Source organism: Plecotus auritus (genome assembly GCF_963455305.1).
Source record: "Plecotus auritus genome assembly, chromosome: 6".
In the NCBI taxonomy this organism is placed as follows: Eukaryota; Metazoa; Chordata; class Mammalia; order Chiroptera; family Vespertilionidae; genus Plecotus; species Plecotus auritus.
Window position 1 is genome coordinate 39,762,039 of NC_137773.1, and position 21,449 is coordinate 39,783,487.

Below are 21,449 nucleotides of genomic sequence, written 5' to 3' on the forward strand. Positions count from 1 at the left end.
CCATTTAACTATCTATCTCAGTTTTCCTATTCCAGGGTCCTGGCTTACTGGCCTGTCTCAGAGACTTCCATCCCTGAAATTGTTTGGGGGTGATGAGGGAGGATGATCTGTCTTCAGTAACTGCTTCCTGCTGACAAGGGCTGTGGTACCTGCCTGTAGATGGTGTGGAAGTGTCTCCATGCATGATCTAAGGGGGACAAGGGAATGGGATCCAAGACTGGAACAGAGAGGCTATTAGCTGATTCTTCGGAAGTAGGCATAGGCTGAATCCATGAAGCATTATCATCTTGATATGGAATTATATCCTAGAGGTGACAAATTGGACAAGAAAGTGAAAAAGCATGGCCTGAAAATGAGAAGGAGAATTATAGTTATTTAAGGTCTGAGGAGAGGTGAGAACCAGGTGATAGAGGGAGGGACTGACTTTACAGTGTTGGTGGACAGGCTTCCCTAGATGAAGGTGTGGCACCTGCCTGAAGCCCTTTTGTTCACTATTTTTAATTTAAATTAGATAAAGGAAACACCTTAAGATCTTTTTCCTGACATAAGTTTATTTTTTTTCATCTGAACCTCTTGGGCAGGATAGGGAAAGCAGTTTCAAGGTGGCAGAACTCTGGTTCCTGCAGACCCAGCCTTTTAAATAATAAAGGTTTATATAAAGTGAAGTTGGTAGGTTGCTTCATATTTCATTGACTCAATTATTTAGTTCTGAAAAAAAAGTCAGTTCAGTTAAATTGCTAAATCTCATTTTAGGAGGCAGTGATGCAGATGGCCTCCCAAAGTGAGACCTATATTGTGTAAACAAGCAATCAGGTATTCCATAGGGGTATGCCCAGGAGAACAGAAGAGAAGAAACAAAGGTTAATGATCAGAGTAAATTATAAACTAGTGTCTCAGCTTGTAAGGCTGTCTGTCGAGAAGATTTTTAGATGTAAGGCTCAAAGTTTCTTTTGCTGGAATGAAAGCAAACTGTTACAGTCTGATAGATCCTCCTGATCTGCAGTTTGAACACCACCAGGTGCTCAAGTAAATTTTGTATGGTTTACCCTGCATCAGTAGTTCTCAATAATTCCAAGTCAAAGGATGGGAGAAAAATGAAACATTAGTCTGGAGAGTTGCAGCCAAATATTTAAGAAAACTAGAAAAATTCAGGATCCAATTCAGTTTGTAGGTGAAAAGTAAAACTTTAACTGGAGTCTAATATCCAAAACTTTAGAATTTAATATCCCCTTCCCCTGGCTTCAATAGATTCTATTAAAACACAGCCCCCCCACCCCCCCCCTGCTAAAATTACCCTCCTTTTTTTTTTTTTTAAATAATCAAAGTCAACTCAAGATTATTTACTGCATTAAGTCCAGTTTCAATTTGGCCTGATTATTTGCATAAACACAATTAAGAATAATAATTGATCATATAGGTTTTTAAAAATCTGCTTTGGTAGATTCTCATAAGGAATCTCCAGATTGAGCTTTAGTCTTTAGCCATTTCTCCAAGGGGATTTTACCAGCTTCAAAGTCAATCTTAATTCCTTAAAGCTTTCTGGTGACGTCCAGAATCTAGGCATGTCTCTCTCCATCATGACATTCCAATCAAAGTCTTGGTTGATAAAACTACAATTGGAAACTGGCTTTATGTGTCCTATTATAAAGAGACCAGATTCTTATTGGATTCATGCAAACAAACATATTGCTAAGAAAACAATAATATTCATTAAGAGCTGTCAACTTCTGGAGGGATTAGGTAGGGAGAAAAATATAAATTCTTCAATATTGCTTATAAGGGTATACTTTACCAAATTGATAGAGGGAAAAAAAACAGGTTTCCTGGCCTTTTTCCAGTGCTTCCTCTGTTCAAAATTCTTTGACACTCCTCCCAGTGGATTATGTCATACTCCTCCTAAGGATTATGTCATCATCCTTGAATGTGGGCCCTGGGACCCAAGTACCATGGACATGAGGCTGTGCCAGTTTTGGGGCCCAGGCTTTAAGAAACTAGTAGCTTCTGCTTCCCATCTCGCTCTCTCTTTTTTAAATTAATTTCTTTATTGATTAAGGTATCACATATTTGTCCTCATCCCCCCATTCCCATCCCAAACCCCTCCCCACGCATGCCCCCACCCCCCTGTTGTCCGTGACCACTGGTTAGGCTTATATGCATGCATACAAGTCCTTTGGTTGATCTCTCCCCCTTACCCCCACCCTCCCCTACCTTCCCTCTGAGGTTTGACAGTCTGATCGATGCTTCCCTGTCTCCGGGTCTGTTTTTGTTCATCAGTTTATGTTGTTCATTATTTCCCCTAGATGAGTGAGATCATGTGATACTAGAAATACACTTATAAGAACCAAAAATGAGACAAGCAATAATGGTTATGCTGAGAGGCAAATGAATCAGTCTGTAGTGAGTTTCTTTCTGGGCCAACAGTTCTTTTGAGTCCCAATTTCAATGTCAAACAGTTCCTTATGTGTACATGTCAGCAATGATATTTCAGTTCTGGATGGTGGACAAATGGTGGTAATGCAGGTCCGACCCTCTCTGGTTTGGTCCTGGGCAACCTGCAGCGATGCACAGCTGCTGACTGCTAGTATGTCAAGGTGTCATCAGTGTCTTCCATCTCTGGACTGTTTCTCTTCTGTCTTCATGGCTGGAGCAGTCCTGTCAATTCCTCTCTGTTGCAGGAATCCACATGGTCTTGGAGGTGTTTTCTGAAAATATACAAACATATTCTCTACCAAAAGTTAATAAAGTAATCTTTTCTATAAATTTGACTTGGGATCCTTTCTCATTTTTTGCCCAAATGATTTTCCTTTGGCTTGTTTTGACACCATGTGTGTTTTTCATTACAAATGAAAGTTAATTTTCTAAAGTAATAATTTTCTAGATGTAATTTACTTACAGGATATTTTTCCTTACATGATATTCTTCTACTATCCCCCCTTTTTTGATTTAAAAATTAGGAGGCTTTTGGAAATTTTATAATGTAGTCTTGATAGCTTTTAAATTTTAATTTTTTGCACTAAAATATGACTGCTTTAGGTTCATTACATGTTATGCAATTTTACCATGAGATGAACTACCAATAAAAATTTTAGTTAACACTTTAGGAACAGCTTTTTGTCCAGTACCATTAATTTTTCTAGAATATTCACTTATTTCACTTAGCCAATTTCAATTAGTTTGAGAACTTGACTAGTATTTTACTGTCAAATTTAATACTCTAACAACAATCTAATTTTACCCTGTAAATATTAGTGGAAAGGATTATTTGCCTTCTTGAGTAGGCCCTGGGCATTCCTGGTGCTAGGTTGGATTTAGATATCAAAAACCCACTTCCCCTCACCATGGGTACGAGACAACTCAAACAAGTCTTGTTGCAGTGAGAGGACAGCTGCTGTCGGCCAAGTCTCTGTCTGTTACCTGGGTCCTGATTTTGCTTCCCATCTCTTGGGACTCTCACTCTGGGAACCTGGCCAATGTGAGGAAGGGAAGCAGCCACATGGAGAGGCCACTAGAGCTGTCCTAGCAGATACCCTCAGCTGAGGTTCCAGAGGACAGCCAGTATCAACTGCCCCACTGGGAGAGAGCAGATGATTCCAGCTCCAGCCTGTAAGCCACGCCAACTGATAATGCTTTGGAATAGAGATGAACTGTCCCTACTGAGGGCTACCCAAACTGCAGATCTGTGAGTGAAAGAAATGATTATTGTTTTAAGTCACTAAGTTTGGGTGGTTTATTGTGCAACAGGTAGCTGGGACACCATGCCTCACCTGTCCAGAGCCTGTCCATCACTAAATGCCTCTGAGTCTGCCTTCTAAATACCTCTGAAATCCATGTTCTCTCCATCTTCCCTGCCACCTGGAAAACTATGTTAGCATCCTCATAAATCTCCCCCCACTCTTGCTGCTGAGAGTGTTTTTGTGTTTCTACAGAGAACTTGTTGGAAAGCCCCTTTGACCTGCCCACCCCATCTGTCCCAACTTAAGCACTCAGCGATGCTCTCCACTTTCCTGGGATCAAGACTTACCATCCCTTCCTCCTTTGGGCTTCACCACACTGTTCTTTCTTCTCATCTTCCAGTACCCATGTTCCCTTTGCCCCAGAGCCTTTTGCATGCTGCTCCACCCCTGAGATGCCCTCCTCCACTACCTAGTTAACTCTCACTCATACTTTAGCTCTCGGCTCAAACATCACCTCTCCAGTGAGCTCCCTCTGAGCTAGTGGTTCTCAAATGTGGTCTGTTTAACAAGCCCTGCAGGTGATTCTGGCCCACGCTCCTGAGAACTGCTCTAAAGCCCCAGGTCAGGTGGTGGACTTTATTTTCTCCACCTGCAATTCCTTTCCTTCAGAGGTCTGCATTTGTGATTACAAAGGTGATCGTGGGGAAATTATCTGATGTCTGGCTCCCTGGCAGATCAGAGAACAGGGCCACCCAATTTTTGCACTCACCACCTCCTAGCACATAACTCCATGCCTGTCACATACATTAGGGGATGGGAGCTGAATAAATATAGCATGTCGGCCTCCAGGTGGTCATGGGCTTCCCTCGGTGTGGGGGAGGGGAAGGGACTGGTCCCCTTAGAGATCTGGGCCCCTAAAAGTGGGCAGGGGGAGGGAGAGAAACTTTAAGAAACTTGAGGAGGCATCAGCTCCTGCAGAAAAGGGTGCTGTTGAGAAGGCTGGGAAAGGGTATTCAGAGCCAGAGCTCCCCCCGCCCCCCGCCCAGCTCCAATCCCCCTTTCCCTTTCTAGTTCCTACCCCCCACTCCCAACAGGGTAGTTCTCAGGTGATTTCTATTGACCTCTGAGCCAGGCCTTCTTCTATGGGCCTTTTGTGTTTTGTATCGTTTAATACAATAAGCTTCTGAGTTGTGTATCATTAACCTTGCCATTTTACAGATGGTAAAATGGACTCAGTGAGGGTTCAGTAACTTGGCTGAGGTCAGGGTAGGGAGGACTTGAACCCCGATTGTGTGGCACTACCCCTTGCCATCCATGCCCAGGTGGGCGATAATGGAATAGGCCAGGAGAGTGGTGGGCTGGTGGGGCCATATGCAACCTCATTTGTTCCGCCAAAGGGCAGCCTCAGCTGCAGCAGATTGTGGACCTGTGAGGTAGAGGCCCTAGTGTTGCCAGACATTCCCACATTTTCAAGAGAAACCAAAAATGTGGATTTTTAATACAATCTCCCGGTTTCTGAATGATTATATTTAACATAAACTCAGATGCTTCCTGAGACCAGATGAATGCTTGGGTCAGATGGCATTGGTGGCCACTCGAGGAGGTGAATGGCAGCAGAGAGAAACAAGGGGATGCCTCAGTGCATGTATCAGGTCTCTGACCTGGCCTCGCCCCAGCTATGTCAGTCACTGCTTCTGCCATCTCTGGGACAGTCTGCTTTAAATTCAAACCCTACCCTCGGTGGGATTCGGTGTTACTAAGGGCAGCCCCCTTACTTTCCTGTCTCAGCCGAATGATGTGGGTGGGGTTAAGCCTGCCTGGTCACACCCGTCCCGCAGCCCCCAGCCTGCAGGCAGAAAGTGCTTGCTAAAGGCTGTTGATAGAAGGAATAGTGTAAGCCCTCCTCCCTCTGAGCAGCCCCATGCTGGCTCCACCCCTTCCCCTGCCCTGAGCACTCAGGGGCGGGGCGCTGATGGGATAAAAGCTGGCAGCTGGGGGTCTCTCTTGGATGTTCTGTCCAGGAGCCCAAACTGCTTTAGCATGGCTACCAGCAGCCTTGTAAGCCCACCTGCCTGCCTCTCCTGCAGCCTGGGCAGCCAGGGCCGAAATTCACAGCCCACCCTGACTCCTTTCTCTGTCAGGTCAGAGAGGCTGAGGGTGAAATCCTAACTCAGGAGAAGGAGAAAAAAAAGCAAGAGGAAGGGGAGGCCACAGCAGCAGCGGGAGCATCCATGAGAGAGGAGGCTCCAAACTCTCCCTCAACTCTGCTGTCCCTGAGGGGGAAGGCCCGCAGTGCCGGCCCAGTGGAGGCCAAGCAAGAGTTGCACCTGCTGCAGAACAGGTAGGGCAGGCTCCTGCCTGCGGCCTTGGACAACCCCTTCCTCTCTCAGCCCGGTTCCTCAAGGGCAAGGCCAGAGCTGGCCTAAGACTTGGGCCCTGTGTTCCTTCCAGCCTTAACCCCACTGGGATTCTGGGTTAAGTGCCTCCACTTCTCCTCTGGCCCTCTGCCCCACCAGGGTAACTGACTCTAGTTACCTTGGGGGGTCTGTACCCCAAATATTGTCCCCCAGTTTGTCCTTGAAAGGGTGAGGCTTCCCTGCCAGCCCAGGTGCTGCTGGGGTGGGCACAAGGGTTCTCTGCTTCCAGGTGGGCCCTGTGGTTCTTCAAGAACGACCGCAGCCGGGCCTGGCAGGATAACCTGCAACTGGTCACCAAGTTTGACACAGTGGAGGACTTCTGGGCGTGAGTGTCTGTCTGCCCTTTATGGAAGAGGCTGGGGCCAGGGGACTCTGAACTCAGGATCCTTCCCAGACCCCAGCCCTCTGGGGGGCTGCTTTCCACACAGCTCTCCCGGTCCTCCCTGGGGCCTGGCAGCGTTAGTGAGGGCTGGGGCTTAGTGGATTCTTCAGGGGGTACAGGCCCAGGGAAACCTTCTTGCAGCTTAGGGAGAAAGCCTGCAAAGTAGGAGAAAGCAAGGAGCTGACCCTGACTCTGCTGCTTCATGATTTGTGACCCTGGGCAAGTTCCCTCCCCTCTCTGAGCTTGTCTCAGCCACAAAGTGAGGATTAGATTGCTTCGGAGTGTCTATGGAGAACCAAGTGAGGGGACTGGGAAGGAGCTGTTATAAGCCTAGGGGTGGGGGAGAAGGCCTGGGCTCCAGCCGGAGGGGCACTAGAAACAAACCCAGCACTGGGCGTGGGTGGTCAGGGGAGGCTCCAGGGAGGACGTGGGGGTTGAAGGTTAGGGTAAGGAAGGATGGAATTCCAGGCCGGAGTGCCAGTGTGAGCAAAGGCTTGGAGGCTGGAAGGTTGGTGGAAAGCAGTGTGGGGTCTGGTAAGAAGTTGAGGGGCTGAGGTCAGTTGGAACCCGGCCCTTAAGAAGCCTGGACTTTCAGCCTGGGGTCGGGGACTCTCTCTAGGATTTACAGTCACATCCAGCTGGCCAGTAAGCTCTCTTCAGGCTGTGACTATGCCCTGTTCAAGGTAAGCTCTGCTTCCCTGCCCCCAGGCACAGGGGGGCTGATTCTCCCCAGTACTACTCCCTCACAGGGGGTGTGGGGGTGGAGTCTGAGGACAGCCTCCCTCAGAGCCAGGAGGAGGAAATGCTGTAGAGGAGCTTGGACAAAGTGTCAGACCTGCGCTGCGCCTTGAAGGACCATTGAAGAGTCTGGAAAGTGGGGATACAAAGAAGGAGCCCAGGTTTCTGGCCTGGTTCTTTAACTAGGAATAGGCATCAGAATTGGTCATGGGCACTGACCATCAAGGTCCAGGCTAATCCCTGGAGCTACCAACCCAGCAGATGTATGTGGTGGGACCCTGGCATCAGTGTTTCAAGATTTCCCAGGTGACTTTGTGCCCAGCTGAGCTTGGGATGTCTGGCATGGCCCACACTGGTGTTGCCCCAGGGGCTTTGTGAATTACCCCCATTTGAACTCCTGTCTTCAGGAGCTCTGTTCAGTAAAGGAGACAAGCACACACACATGCAAGGCTATAAAAGATGGCACATGTTAGGGCCCTGGAGCCTGGGGGAGCTCAGAGGAGGCTCTGGGGGTTGAATGGCTGGTGGTGGCACTTGCCTGAACAGAGGGGATGGAGGCATGACAGAACCTAGCCTGTGGAGACCTCCTGCAGGGCAGGAACAGGACCGGGGAAGGTGGCTGGGCCCCCACTTCCCTTTGAACAAAGGGAGGCAGTTGACTTGCCATCTGGCCTCCCAGGATGGCATCGAGCCTATGTGGGAAGACGCCAGGAATAAGCGGGGTGGCCGCTGGCTGGTCAGCCTTGCCAAACAGCAGCGCCACACTGAGCTGGACCGCTTGTGGTTGGAGACAGTGAGTGGAGCGGCTGGTAGGGAGGGTCCCCAAAGGAGGGGGCAGGGCTGGTATGGTACCTGTGGTGGCAGTGGTCTCAAGGATGGTGGGTGCAGTCCCTGTGCCACAGCTGGAGGGTCTCATCACCTCCCCTTTTGGCCCCAGCTGCTGTGCCTCATTGGGGAGAGCTTTGAAGAGTACACCCAGGAGGTGTGTGGGGCGGTCATCAACATCCGAGCCAAGGGGGACAAGATCGCAGTGTGGACACGGGAGGCAGAGAACCAGACGGGCGTGCTCTACATTGGGTGAGGGTGCTGGCATGGGGTGGGGGCTGGGCCTCTTATAGGGGAGAAAGTGACGTGGGCGGGCGGGGGGGGGGGGGCCTTGGCCTACAAGGGAGACCTCTGGAACTCTCCCTGCCTTTTATCCCTTCTGCCTTACCCACATGTGTTAAGGGTTTGGGAACCTAGATGTCAAACTATTTCTAGCAGAACGCTTCCTTTGCATTAGTCTTATTTTGGGTTTCCATATGACTATGACTAAAACACCCAAAATTGGAGTGTCTGTGGCTGGAACCAGGGTCGGAGCTCTGGGCAGAGGATCAGCTTATCTCCAGGACTGCTGCTGACTGCCTGTCTCATTTCCTCTCCCACTTACCCCCTATTCCCATCCCAGGCGGGTCTACAAAGAGCGCTTGGGACTCTCAACAAAGACCATCATTGGGTACCAGGCCCATGCAGACACAGCTACTAAGAGTAACATCCTGGCCAAGAACAAGTTTGTGGTGTGAGAGGGCCTAGGTACCTCTCTCCATTCAGCCACCCCTGAGCCTCTCACTACTTCGTGTATATGTGTCCAGACAGGACTGGGGGCGAAGGCGGAGGGCTGGTTCTCACCTGTTCGGGAGATAATATGAACATGCTTTAACATGAGTTGGGACCCAGGCCTAGGGGCTGCTCTGTGGGTGGTGGTGGAGGGCAGGCTGAGGACCCAGGGCAGTGGAAAGGAGGCGGGAATCCCTGGGTTTCCTTGTGTGGCCCAGAGGTGGGGTGGGGTGAGTTACGGGGGAAGGAGGGCCCAATGGAAGGTGGAAAGAGGACAGGAACAGTCTGTGACCCAGTACTGACTCTGTGCCTACCTGGAAAGGGGGCTAGCTAGGCCTCAGGGCCAAACTCTTCTGTTGGAGGGGAGGAGGCTCAAGCCTACTGCCACTCTGAGCGCTAGCATTCACGGGCCTCTCCTGCTGGGGATCGCTGTGCTGGAAAACCTTTGTGGATTTTCTCTCATCAGATTTGTAGGCTTGGAGGCCACCCTGGACCCCCTTCATTCTTTGGAGTAGGGCTGTGCCCTCACTCCAGAGGCTGGAGGCGTAGAGGCAGAACCCCATCCTCTCACAGAGGGAGCGGAGGAGGGAGACAGCCCTGGGGGTTTCTCCCCCTTTCCTGTGGCCAGGGCGGTTTGGGCCTTCCCTTGCTCAGGGCGGAGCTTAAGTGAAGGTGGGTGGACGAGGCCCCGCCCAGGAGAGGAGGAGGCTTGTCGGTCAGACCTCACCACGGTTCTGCTACTCCAGGTGGATAAACTTGATGGAGCTCAAGCTCCTTTCTGTTTCTGTTCTAAATAAATACTCCCTTTTGAGCAAAATTGGAATGATTTTTTAAAGGAGGGCTCTAACATTATGATTCAGTCCCTCCAAAACTTAGATCTGCTCCAGTCCTCCCTGGAAGGCGCTCGTGGGAGACTAACCAAGGAGCCCAGTCAGGCCCACGCTGGGATGGGGAAGAGGGCTAAGACTGGGGTTCCAAGCACCAAAAGGGTTTGAGCCAGGAAAGGAGACTCTGCATGCCTCCAGAAAAGCTAAAGGGGCAGTGACCAGCCGACTCCCCATTCGCAGGACCTGGGCGTGGTCTAGCCGCGTGCGAGCCAGTGGAGGTAGGGCTAAATTTCTGGTGAGCGAACCGCGTTCAGATTGCACTCCCTGTACTAAAACGTCCTGCACGTGCGTCAAGAACCCCAGTCGAATCTCCATCGCCATCTGCTCACCAGCGCAGTAGTTACTTCTCTCCAAGATGAGCTCCCACAGCAAGGCCGGGGGTTGGGGGTGGGGGTGACTGTGGGTCCTTCATGCCCGCGGTTTGTGCTGCCATCATCGAACATCTCAGGAGGGGGCTGAAGGACGCCGGGGCGCTCTCCGCGGCTGAGGGCGTGAGCAGCCAAGCCCGGGGGAGAGGGGAGGGGGGAGGGGGAGAGGGGGAGAGGAGGAGAGGGGGAGGGGTGAGGGGGAGGTGTCTGGAGGCGGGGCCAGGCTGAGGCGGGGCTCGGAGAGGACTGGGGCGGGGCGGAGCCAGGCAGGGGCGGAGCCAGGCAGGGGCGGCGGGGCTGAGGGTACCCAGCGCACTCCCAGCAGGGCGGTCCCGGCGCCGGGGGCGGTCCCTGCGGGGCGGGCGGGGCCCGACGGGCGCTCGGTGTGGCCTTGGCCATGAAGCCACAGCCGCCGGGCTAGGCCCCGGGCGGCTCCAGCCAGGGCTGCCCGCGGAGGGCTGGGCCCGTCCCCGGCTCCGGTTCGCGGGCGGGCGCCGGCGCTCACCATGCCCGGCAAGCACCAGCACTTCCAGGAACCCGGGGTCGGCTGCTGCGGGAAATACTTCCTGTTTGGCTTCAACATTGTCTTCTGGGTGAGCGCGGGGTGGGTGTCGGGCCCTGCGCTGGGGGTGACGGGAGGAGGTTCAGTCTTGTACTGAGGGGAGACCACTCCCTGCCACAGGGCTTAGGACGGTCTCCCCACTCGTAACTGCCCGCCCACCCCCGAGAGCGCCGGAGGGAACTGCGGGGAAGCCCAGATTGCAGGGGGCGGGTCCCAGCCGGTGTGGGGACTGGGAGTCTTCAAGGCTGGCGGAGAAGGGGCAGTGTTTCCTTGAAGACCCCTGGGACAGCGTGGTCCAAGTGGCCCTCCCTCCTGCCCAGCTCACTTCGATACCCCGGGGTGTGGGGTGCACGCTGAGCCCCAGCTCTGATTTAGGGAAGAGTCTGCCGAGCAGGGAAGGGCAGGGTCTCTTTTCCTGCCCCCTTGCCCCCCTTGCCGTACCCCCTTGCCCCCCCCCCCGCCCCCCAGCACCTGGCCTGGTACCTCGCCCTCTGCTCTGGCAAAGTGGGCTGGGTCAGAGCCTCCACCCCTGCCCCTTACTGGGAGGTTTTCCGAGGAAGGGCCAATAGTCAGAGTCCTGGGGAGGATCTTCCTATTGAGTGGCTGGGAGCTGGCCCTGGGGAACAGAATTCTACATTCCAGAGCTGACCAAACCGAGGCTCCAGGGTGGGGCTGCCCCTGCCCTGAGAAGGGGGCTGCTGGTGCCCCTCCCAGGGTGACATCTGTGCCCCTAGGCCCTGCCAAGTCATCTTTCCATTCTCCCCCATCTCATCTCCCCAAGGCCGCTTCTGCCTCTGCAGTCTCTTGCTTCTGCTGCCTTGGTCAAAATGCCAGTCCCATTCAGCTTTGTTCAGCAGGACTCAGTGGCACAGCCCTCTACTCACATGCATCCATGCAGTCACCGCATGTGGGTGTCCTTGGGCTCCAGCAGTGTCAGCTCTTGGAGGGTGTGGGATACGTGCAGACTTCCCTGGAGGCCCAGCTGTGAGACTGTGGGCAAGTCACTTCTCTCTGGGCCTCTGCTTCCCTGCCTGGGAGGGGGTGATAATGAAGCCTGCCCCCAGGGTTAGGCATGTCAAACGAATTATAGTTTACTGTATTCTTATTATCATCTACATTTTACATATAAGGTAACAGGCACAGAGAGGTTAAGTCATTTAACCTAGAGACACACAGCCAGTAAGTGCAGAGCCCAGGTGACAGCCTAGTGGGCAGTGGCTGGAGGTGAGGCAGAGCTTTGAGCAGAGGGAGCCCTCAAATGCCAAGGTGGGGCGGGGGGGGCGGCGGGGGGCGGGGGGGCGGGACAGACAAGAGAAACCCAGGCTTGTTCAGGGTCCTGGGTTGGGGCAGAGTTTGAGTTTTATGTTGAGGGCAGTGTGGAGCTGTGAGGGCTTCAATGCTGGTGATGGGTTTGTTTGAGGCAGATCTGTCTGGCTGCCTTGGGGAGGGTGAGTGAGGGACAGGAGTTGGAGGAGGGGAGACTAGGGAGGAGGGCTGGGGTAAAGTTGGGGTGGCCGTGGGGTGGGGGTGGGAGGGGAAACAACTCCAGGGGAAGTGATAAGGCTGGATGGACAGGACCAGGTCACTTGGGGGAGGGGTAAAGGGAAGGTTTCAGGTTTGGGTCTTGGAGGCCTAAGGGACGTGCCTCTGAAACAGGTCCAGAGATTTTTTTGTTTTGTTTTAATGGAAAGCAAATCCTGGTGTTACCCTGCTCATAATCCTCCAGTGGTTTCTTACAGAAAGCAGTCCAGATTCCTTCCCATGGCCTTCAGCCCCTCTGCAGTCTGGCCCTGCTTTCTTCAGCTTGTCCCTTGCACACCCAACTGACCTAACCTCAGGTCCCTTTGCCAGTCCCTCCCCCTGGGATTCTTTTCTCCTCTCTTCACCTTTTATCATTTAAACCTCAGCAAAAATGTCACCACTTTCCCTAACTAAAGCTCACCCCCACCACCCCTAACCACTCCCCACCGCATCGTCCTGTTTGATTTTCTTTAAAGGGTCTGCTTAATGGAAATTACCTTGTTCACTCACTGTGGGTTTCCCCACTGGAGTCTAAACTCCACGAGGGCTGAGAGCAGTCTGTCCTATTCAATGAGGTGTTCCCAGCACCTGGAACAGAACCTGGGACATGGAAATATTTGTAGTATGTGTCTGGAGCTAGGGAGAGGCTTGGGTCGCAATCCTAGAGATGGCAGTGTCATGAAGGCGGGGGGGGGGGGTGGGAAATGAGTGTGAAGAGGAAGAAGCAGAAGGCTCAGAAGGCTAAGGTTGGAACTGATGGGGGGTGGGCATGGCCATGTGCAGAGGGTGGGTGAAGCAGAGGTGCTGGGAGGGAGGTTGAGAAGGGGCAGGTGGAAGAATGGCGTGGAGTTAACACCGAGGGGTTCAGGAAGGAGAAAGCAGTGGTGGTAGCCTGTCTACAGGCTGTGGGTGGGTCAAGTGGGATGAGGCAGGAGAAGTGATGTTTGGTTTCACATCCCAGATCCAGTGTCAGGGAGGGAAGGAAAGACATTTCTAAAGTAAGAGTACAACAGTGGGAGGAACCTGGGGTCAGAGAGGGGAAGGCATTAAAGGTGGAGTTGACCAGCTAGGTGCTGAGGGGAAGGAGCCTGAAGAGAAAGCAGGAGTGGGGGTGGTGGAGTGGTGGTAAGGGTGGGCTCATGGCCCTGGGCTTGGGATGGAGGTGATGGATGGTCAGGTATCTGCTCCGGGTCAGGCAGCGGCCCTGACATCCAGGTCTCTTCCCAGTAAGGAATGGAGGCAGGATGGCTGGTGGCGTTTAGAAGGCCCAGGCAGAGCTGTGCCACCTGTTTTCCAGGATACAGCCGCTGGCCTGGGCTGTGGCCCCTCAGCTGGGTCCTGCTCTGCATCAGGATTCCTGGTCGTGCAGGTGCTTTGGTTTGAGCTCTGAGAATAGAACCTGGCAGCAAATGTCCTCTGGCAGACAGAAGTTGAAATGGTGCAAAGGTGGTGGGCTGGTGGTCACAGAGTTGCAAGACAGCCAGAGGGCTGGACTTGGGAGGGGCAGAGGCCAGTGGCCCTGAAGCCCAGCATGGGCTGAGGCAGGAGCAGAGGCTTAGGCACTGCTGCTGATGACCCCTTGTTCCCGTTCTGAGTTCCAGGAAGGGGCCCTGCTGTCCTTTCTAAGGCTAGGCGTGTTTAATCTTCCAGGCTGTGTGCTGTGGGGAAGAAGCACTAAGATGTGTTCTTGGGAAGATGTCAAGGACCCTGGATCCCATTTAGAGCCCTTTGCCCTCTTCCTTTCTCACCCCTTGGAGACCCTGAGTGCTGGGGGAAGAGGCTCTGTTTGGGGGAGCAGGATGCTGGTGCCCAGCTCTCAGCTCTTTGCTTCTGCTCTTGCAGGTGCTGGGAGCCCTGTTCCTGGCCATTGGCCTCTGGGCCTGGGGTGAGAAGGTGAGGAGGCGGGGTAGGGTGTGGGTTGGCTGCAGGTCAAAATGATGGGAGGATCAGTATCTCAACTTGCCTCTGCTCCCCCGACACAGGGCGTTCTCTCCAACATCTCGGCGCTGACAGATCTGGGAGGCCTTGACCCCGTGTGGCTGTTTGTAGTGGTTGGAGGCATCATGTCGGTGCTGGGTTTTGCTGGCTGCATTGGGGCCCTCCGGGAGAACACCTTCCTGCTCAAGTTTGTGAGTGCCCCACACCTAGATCCACTGGGGACCCCAACTTTCTCCCACCCACTTCTTACATATATTTTTGTGATTAATAATGGGTAGTTTTATTATGTTAAAATAATAAATATCAGATTCGTATTATCTATCTCTAGATAGGATCCTTTCTGTTGTAAATTACTGAAAACTAGTGGTATTTATTGGCTCACTGAGAGAAGCCCGGGGGTGTGCTGGCTGCTGGCACATTGGGGTCCAGGGGCCACCACAGTGTCACTTGGCCTGGCCTCTGTTTCTTGGCTCTGTCCCTCTCGGTTAGCTCCATTCCCCATGGGGTTGAAGGATGCCCAGGATTTGTGGGTACTGGCTTCTCGCTGCCCTCGCTGCCCTCCTAGGAACTCCTACTGGAGGCGGAGGCTCTTCTCAACCATTCTGTCAAGTCCTTTAATTGCATCTTCTTGATTCTGATTGGCTGTGTCTGGACCAATCCCTGTGGCTTCGGGGAGGTAGCGCTCCGATTGGTGAGCTGTTGGCACCTACGCAGTCCTCTATCTGGAAAGGTGATGGCTGCAGCCGAGCCACAGAAACTGAAGGTTTGTGTGAAGGGTGGTTTCTCAAAAACAAAACGAAACGAAACAAAACAAAACAAAATGAAACAAAACAGGAGATTACGGGAGGAAGTGGAATGGATTGGTAGGTAAGGCCAGCACTGTCTTCACATCATAAAACAACACGAACGTGATAGAAGGTGGGGACGCTGGGCTGTCTTGGATCCGGTGGCACCCACCAGGCCCTGCGTCTCCGACCCCCACCATCTGTATGTGCCCACCCCAGTTTTCAGTGTTCCTTGGCCTCATCTTCTTCCTGGAGCTCGCGACAGGGATCCTGGTCTTCGTCTTCAAGGACTGGATACGAGACCAGCTCAACCTCTTCATCAACAACAACGTCAAGGCCTATCGGGACGACATTGACCTCCAGAACCTCATTGACTTTGCTCAGGAATACGTGAGTCCAGCGTCCAGCACTGGCCCGCCACCTGCAGGAGGCACCTGCTGGACAGATGAGTGGGAGCAAGTTCCCTTTGTGCTGGGACCATCCCCTCGCCCCCCCCCACCCCCCCCCCCACCCCCGCCCCAGGCCAGGCAGGCCCCAGGCAGAGCTCCAGGAGTTAGTTCTCCTTTCTGAGAGGAAGCCAGCCCTTGGTGATCCCTGTGCGTCCCTATGTGCCTGGTCCTGCAGGCAAACAGGGTTGGAGAATAGATGCCAGAGGCTCCAAACTGGCAGCTCCTAGGCTAGGCTTACACCACACTTAAAGTAGGAATAAAAATATAGATTCCCCTTCTAGGAAACCCTGGGCCCACAGTATCGGCTGGGGCTACATTGTTGCCTCCCCTTTGCTGATACAGGGGCTCTCTATTTGCCACTGTCCCTGACACCCTGTATTTTATTATGCCTGTCCGTCCTCTTCTCTCATTTATATTACTTGTTTGGCCTCTGAACATATTAGATTTTGAGACTCTATACAGAAGGCCTGCCCTCAAGCTTGCACAACTACCCCTGTGAAGTAGTAGTGAGCGAACAGTTCACGAAATCCTAGACACCTCACACCTACAAGTTCTCGCCCACTCACAGTGATACCCAGCCACACCCACTTACACAGTCATACTCGTTTGGTGCTGTCCACATAGTCTGCTCTGGGACGCAGAGTTGAACCAGAGCTGGTGTCTGCTTTGAAGCGCTCTCAACAGGGCGAGGCAGACAGGTAGCCAGGCGGTTAGGATGTGGTTTGTTGGTTCATTCAGCATGGAATTATCATGCCCTGGACATGATGTGTGCCAGGCCCTGGGCTGGGTGCTGGGAATCTGGGGTGAAAAAAGTGGGGACCTGTCCTTGGGGATGGCAGTCTGGGTGGAGAGATGGAGGATGCATAAGCAAAGCAAACAAACAAATGTGTGTGTGTGTGTGTGTGTGTGTGTGTGTGTGTGTGTGTATAAAATTATAAATTGTGGTAAGGGTTGAAATGGGGAAGGGTGAAGAGGGGAAGGCCTCTGGGGGGTGACCTTGGAGGAAGAGAGGGACCAGGGATGTGATGAGAGTGCTGAGTGTTCCCCAGCAGGAGCAGCAGGTGCTAGGCAGAAGGAGAGGAGGCAGGTGGAGGCAGGCTGTACCCACACTTGCCATTGACTCACCTAGGGAGGCAGCAGCCCACGGTGTTCTGGGTAGGGGGGAGGGGATATAGTGCTGGCGGCAGCATTTATGAAGTGCAACAGGAGGGTTATGGGTGTGGCAGGATTGCCCTCCCGCCCTGGTAGAAGGAAAATCTCTGGGCCAGTATGGGGAGACCTGGCATAGACATATTTAGTGGAGCCTCTCCCCACAGGGCTTGGCCCGGCACCCATTCTCGGGGTGTCCTGCAGGAATTCTCAGTTCTTGGGCCAACATCCTTGCCCCATCCCTTCCTGTTTTTTGTTTTTGTTTTTTAAAATCCTCACTTATCTGAGGACATGGAGAAAGAGAGAGAGAGATCTATTGGTTGCTTTCCATATGTGCCGAGAGAGAGAGAGAGAGAGAGAGAGAGAGAGAGAGAGAGAAACACTATTGGTTGCTTCCCTAAGTGCCCTGACTGGGGGTTGAACCGAAACGCAGGTATGTGCCCTGAACAGGAAATGAACCGGCAACCTTTCGGTGTAACACACGACGCTCATCCAGTAGAGCCACTCCAGCCATACTCCCTTCCTTTTTCAGCTTCTCTTGGCTTAGGGGGACAGGCCCCCACTATTCCCTGCTCCCACCAACATGAGCAGGAGCCTAGAGCTGCTCTGATGACCCTGGGCCCTGGCCTGTCTGTGGGGAGGGCGGTGGGGAGGTGCCCACCTGCCTGGCTGCCTCTACACTCCTTCCCAGCCCCGCCCTGTCTCTCTACAGCCTGGGTCTGCCCCCAAACAGGGTGGATCTGGCTTACCTGGGTCTTTCCCCCTCTGCTCCCCCTCTAGTGGTCTTGCTGTGGAGCCCGAGGGCCCAACGACTGGAACCTCAATATCTATTTCAACTGCACTGACTTGAACCCGAGCCGGGAGCGCTGCGGGGTGCCCTTCTCCTGCTGCGTTAGGGACCCTGCGGTGAGTGGGCCCTGGTGAGGGGTGGGGTGGTGGGCATTGCTGAGTGCAGGCCCAGCCTGGGAAAAACCCACACAGGGCTAGCTCGGCCCTGCCCTGGGCACTGTGGATGTGGGGAGGAGGTCATTTCATGTGGGCTGCCCCTACCAGGCTGGGGAGTTTGTGTCCGTGGGCAGCACCGAGGCCTGCTGGAGTGGGCTGTGCCTCTTCAGCAAAACCTGTCTCTGATTATAGTGAGATGGCAGTTGCAGGCCCCTGGGCACGGCCTGCCCCACCGAGTCCAGGCACCCTGTGCTTCCAGTTAAATGCAGCCCATGTTGTCTGGGGACCGGGGCTGGGTTACTCCCTCAGTCATGGGTGTGACAGGGCCCCCCCAGGCTGCACCAGCCACCATACCCCTGGGCCACCATACTGGAGTGGCAGGGATGGGGGTTCTGACCCCTTTAAGGCTATCTTCAGAGCAGAAACTTCTCACAGGGACATCTCTGTTCACCTGGACACTGAGGCCAGGATTCTCCTCATTCTTATAAAAAACGAGCAGGCAGGATGCCTAAGCAGGAGAGAGCCCAAAGCTGGCAGGTGCAGCTGTGCGTCCTGGCATCGGGCAGAGGCGCCCGGGCCTCAGCGAGCCTCTGGACGTGGCCGAATCCACATCCATCTGCTTCCCCTGGAAGCAAGAACCATTGCAGTGCTGGGTGCCATGGGCCCTGGGGTGCCCCCTCACAGGTGGCTCATTGGCCTGTTTCTCCTTAGGAAGATGTTCTCAACACCCAGTGTGGCTACGATGTCCGGCTCAAACTGGTGAGACGGGCTGGGACCGGGCTGGGGCACCGGGATGGGAAGGGGCACCCATAAGCTCCTCTGAAGGGCCTTAGGGATCTGTGGGGAGGGGTGCTGAGTCCTAAGAACCATCCAGGCCTTGGTGCTGCCAAACATGGGAGCAGTAGACCTGTGGGCACAGGCACAGGCGCATTTGCTCATTCCAATCTGAGCGCCCACTGGTGCCGAGTTTTGCCCTGGACATGGGACGCATGCTCCTGAGACAGATGGAGTCCGGCTCTCACGGAGCTCCCGCTGCAGGGGAGGGAGAGACAGGAAGCTCACTGATACAGAAATGTGAACAGTAATGTGACAATTTCAGCTGAGAGCTTGGAAGAAAATAAAATAAGGTGATTGGAATGGGGCTGGGCAGTCAGAAGAGTGGGTGTCTGTGCTGAGACCCCAATGATGAGAGGAGCCAGCCACGCCAAGGCCTGTGGCAGAGCTCCAGGCAGCAGGCACGGAGGCCTGAGGCCCTGGGCGGGGGGTGAGATGAGGCCCGTGGGGGCGGGGACTGAGCCCACACCTGTGTGCCCCCAGGAGCTGGAGCAGCAGGGCTCCATCCACACGAAAGGCTGTGTGGGCCAGTTTGAGAAGTGGCTGCAGGACAACCTGATCATTGTGGCCGGGGTCTTCGTGGGCATCGCCCTCCTGCAGGTATTATGGAGGCCTCTCAGACTGCCCCCACTCCTTTACCCCAGCCCCCCACCCCCACCCTGTGTCCCTCACCTACTCTCCCTCTGAACAGATCTTTGGCATCTGCCTGGCCCAGAACCTCGTGAGTGACATCCAGGCAGTGAAGGCCAACTGGTGAGGCTGCTACGTTGGCCACGGCTACCCGCCTGGCCTACCCAGGGACCTGCCACTGTGCCGTGATGGGCACAGCCGCAGGAGGCATTTCTGCTTGGACCTGAGCTCCACATGGGGCTCGTGTGTGGGTGTGCTGCGTGCCCACAGAGAACCGCATGACTCTGCCTGTTCTGGACTTGTGTGCATGGAGGGTGTGTGTGTCAGCGTGGGTGTGCACAGGGAGCTGCTGCCGCTGTGTTGTTGCGTGGCAGGCTCCCCGGGGGACGAGGCAAGGCGCAGGCTGGGACACACCTCTCTGCATGGTGGTATGGGGCCGGCGCTGGGGCCTGCTGTTGCCTGAGATACGGCCCCACGCAGCTCGAGCTCTCTTCTCTATTGGCTGTGACCTTGACCCTTCCGGGATCCTACTTCAGCCTCAATGTCTCGGACTCTAAAGTGGGTCCAAGAATTTTCTCTCCCTTGCTTGCCTCTCAGGATCAAACACGATGATGGCTGCAAACTACTTAAATAAACAAAACCTTGAAAACCACTGGCTTACCCCCCTCCCCCGCCAACCCACCCCCCAATCTGGTTCTGTCAGCTGCAGAGCCCTGGCCCAGACCCACCCTGCCCTGTTTTCTTCGGCGTGGGTCATGTATACACTTGAGCTGAACTTTAAAACTTGGTATATTTCACATAAAAGTATATTTCACAGACCCCGGGCTTCTCAGGAAGAAGGCCATCTGGCTGCAACAGCTCTTTAGTGGCAACGTCTCCTGGGGCAACACTCCCCATTCTCTGAAGCCCTGCCTGACCCATTCTGCTCACTCGGCTCTGCCCTGCGGACCCTGTAGGCTGGGAGTTGCCTTCCCCACCTCTGTAGGGGTATTCCCTGCCAACACTGCTGTGGCCAAGCCTGGAGGGAAGCACAGGGATGTGAAGAATGGAGGCTGGACTCTGCCTTGAAGAGGCCAGGGAAGGGGGGCTGACCCTGCTGGGGACTGAAATGGGGGCCAGTGGGCCCAGGAAGGCTGTTGAGGGGTGGATGGAGATCAGGAAGGTGTTGGGCAGGAAGTAGCTGGAAGCCCAGAGCTGGGGGTGGGGAGCCTAGATGGGGGACTCCTGGGCACACTGGAATGAAGTTCAAAATCTTCCCGGTGGCCTGTAGAGCTGCCTTATGGCCACCAGAGGGCGCACCAGTACAGCATTCTCTGCATCTGGCTTTCCTCTGGCAACCTCACCAAGTGCAGTCAAGTGCCTGGTGAGTCCACCCAGCTTACTAGTGCTCTGAGGGTTCAGAGAACTGGAAAACCTCAAAAGGAGCAAACTGGGAAAGTCTGGCTGTTCTCAGTTCTGCCTCTTATCACCTCAGGAAGGGATGTGTGTGGAGTGACTGCCATACCCTCCCTGGGCTGCCTGTTCCTTGTGGCTAGTTCCCAGACCTCAAACTCGGCTGTCCTGAGGGCCGGGTAGGTCATATAGGCAAATGAAGTTAGGCCTTTGGGTGGTGAGGCCTTTGCTGTGCTACCTTGACTTTCCCATTGTTACTGAAGACGGGACATAGAGAAACATCGCTTTGTGGCAAGAGAAATACAGGGGTGGGCAAAAGTAGGTTTGCAGCTGTGAGTGCGAAAGCTTATTTTTATATTTATTTATTAATTGTATTATTTTCCATAAGAACAACTGTAAACCTACTTCTGCCCACATCTGTATTTGTACAATCAAGTTGATAATGGCAACTGGCCTGAGAGACGATAGGGTGTGGTGGGGCCTGTGGCAAAGCAGATCCCCATCTCAAGTTGGTGGCTGTCATGAAGTTGCAGCTAATTGCTATAAAGTGAGAAAGCAGGTCTAGTGTTAGTAATCTGGAGAAGCCAGAAGTCCGGATTTTTATGAAAAATATTTTGGTTTTTAAGTTCTTGGCAGCTAATGAGAAAAAAAATTAACCTGTGAGCCAAACAGAAGGTGTGGGGCCAGCTTTGGCCCCTGTGTCCTGCCATTCAGGGGTGCTGGGAGTCGCTGCCAAGTGAGCAGGGGTGGGCATGCACCCGGCATCATGTCCTGGGGTCCCTGACAGGCACCAGTTGCAGGTGGTTGATAGACGCTACAATAAATCCAGCTCACAGTCTTGTGCATTTGTCCTGTGTCTTCTAATTTCAAACGCTTTCACTCTCATCCCCACCCCCACCCAAACCTCACAACCCCTGTGTGAGGTGGAGATGCTCTTCCTGATGAAACGTCAGCTCAGAGCGGGGAGGGAGCTGCCCAGCACACAGCTGGAAGAGGCGCTCGGCGCTGACCCTTCTCACTGGAGTTTTGCCCCAGACCCGGACTGCCTATCTGACATCGCAGGATGAAGCCTGCACACTTAGTGCCCACCAGTAATGGGCAGTAGGTGTCATTCCCCAAACATGAGTCAAACATCCACTAAGTGCTGGGGATAGAGGGGAGAGAGCACCAGGGTCCTGGCCC

The 21,449-nt window shown here is 53.8% G+C and overlaps 2 protein-coding genes across 2 annotated transcripts; both read left to right on the top strand.

Annotated features, from left to right (window-relative positions):
* Positions 1-5,905: 5,905 nt before the first annotated feature.
* EIF4E1B (eukaryotic translation initiation factor 4E family member 1B) lies at positions 5,906-8,773 on the top strand (the record flags this gene model as incomplete). The annotated part of the gene is made up of 6 exons (XM_080673273.1): positions 5,906-6,015; positions 6,321-6,416; positions 7,093-7,156; positions 7,891-8,004; positions 8,149-8,288; positions 8,659-8,773. The coding sequence occupies 6 exons, from the start codon at positions 5,906-5,908 to the stop codon at positions 8,771-8,773; spliced, it is 639 nt and encodes a 212-aa protein (XP_080529399.1).
* Positions 8,774-10,336: 1,563 nt separating this feature from the next.
* TSPAN17 (tetraspanin 17) lies at positions 10,337-21,108 on the top strand. The gene is made up of 8 exons (XM_080672547.1): positions 10,337-10,655; positions 13,988-14,038; positions 14,128-14,274; positions 15,088-15,258; positions 17,247-17,372; positions 18,123-18,170; positions 18,729-18,845; positions 18,937-21,108. Exons 1-8 carry the CDS (start codon positions 10,569-10,571, stop codon positions 19,000-19,002), a joined length of 813 nt encoding a protein of 270 aa, XP_080528673.1. The 5' UTR covers positions 10,337-10,568; the 3' UTR covers positions 19,003-21,108.
* Positions 21,109-21,449: the final 341 nt, after the last annotated feature.

Bases quoted from the DNA above. Each gene is read 5' to 3' on its own strand.
- TSPAN17 (XM_080672547.1), top strand. From the start codon at position 10,569: ATGCCCGGCAAGCACCAGCACTTCCAGGAACCCGGGGTCGGCTGCTGC. The intron at 10,656-13,987 runs GTGAGCGCGGGG...CTGCTCTTGCAG, and splicing joins GCTTCAACATTGTCTTCTGG to GTGCTGGGAGCCCTGTTCCT. The intron at 14,275-15,087 runs GTGAGTGCCCCA...TGCCCACCCCAG, and splicing joins ACACCTTCCTGCTCAAGTTT to TTTTCAGTGTTCCTTGGCCT.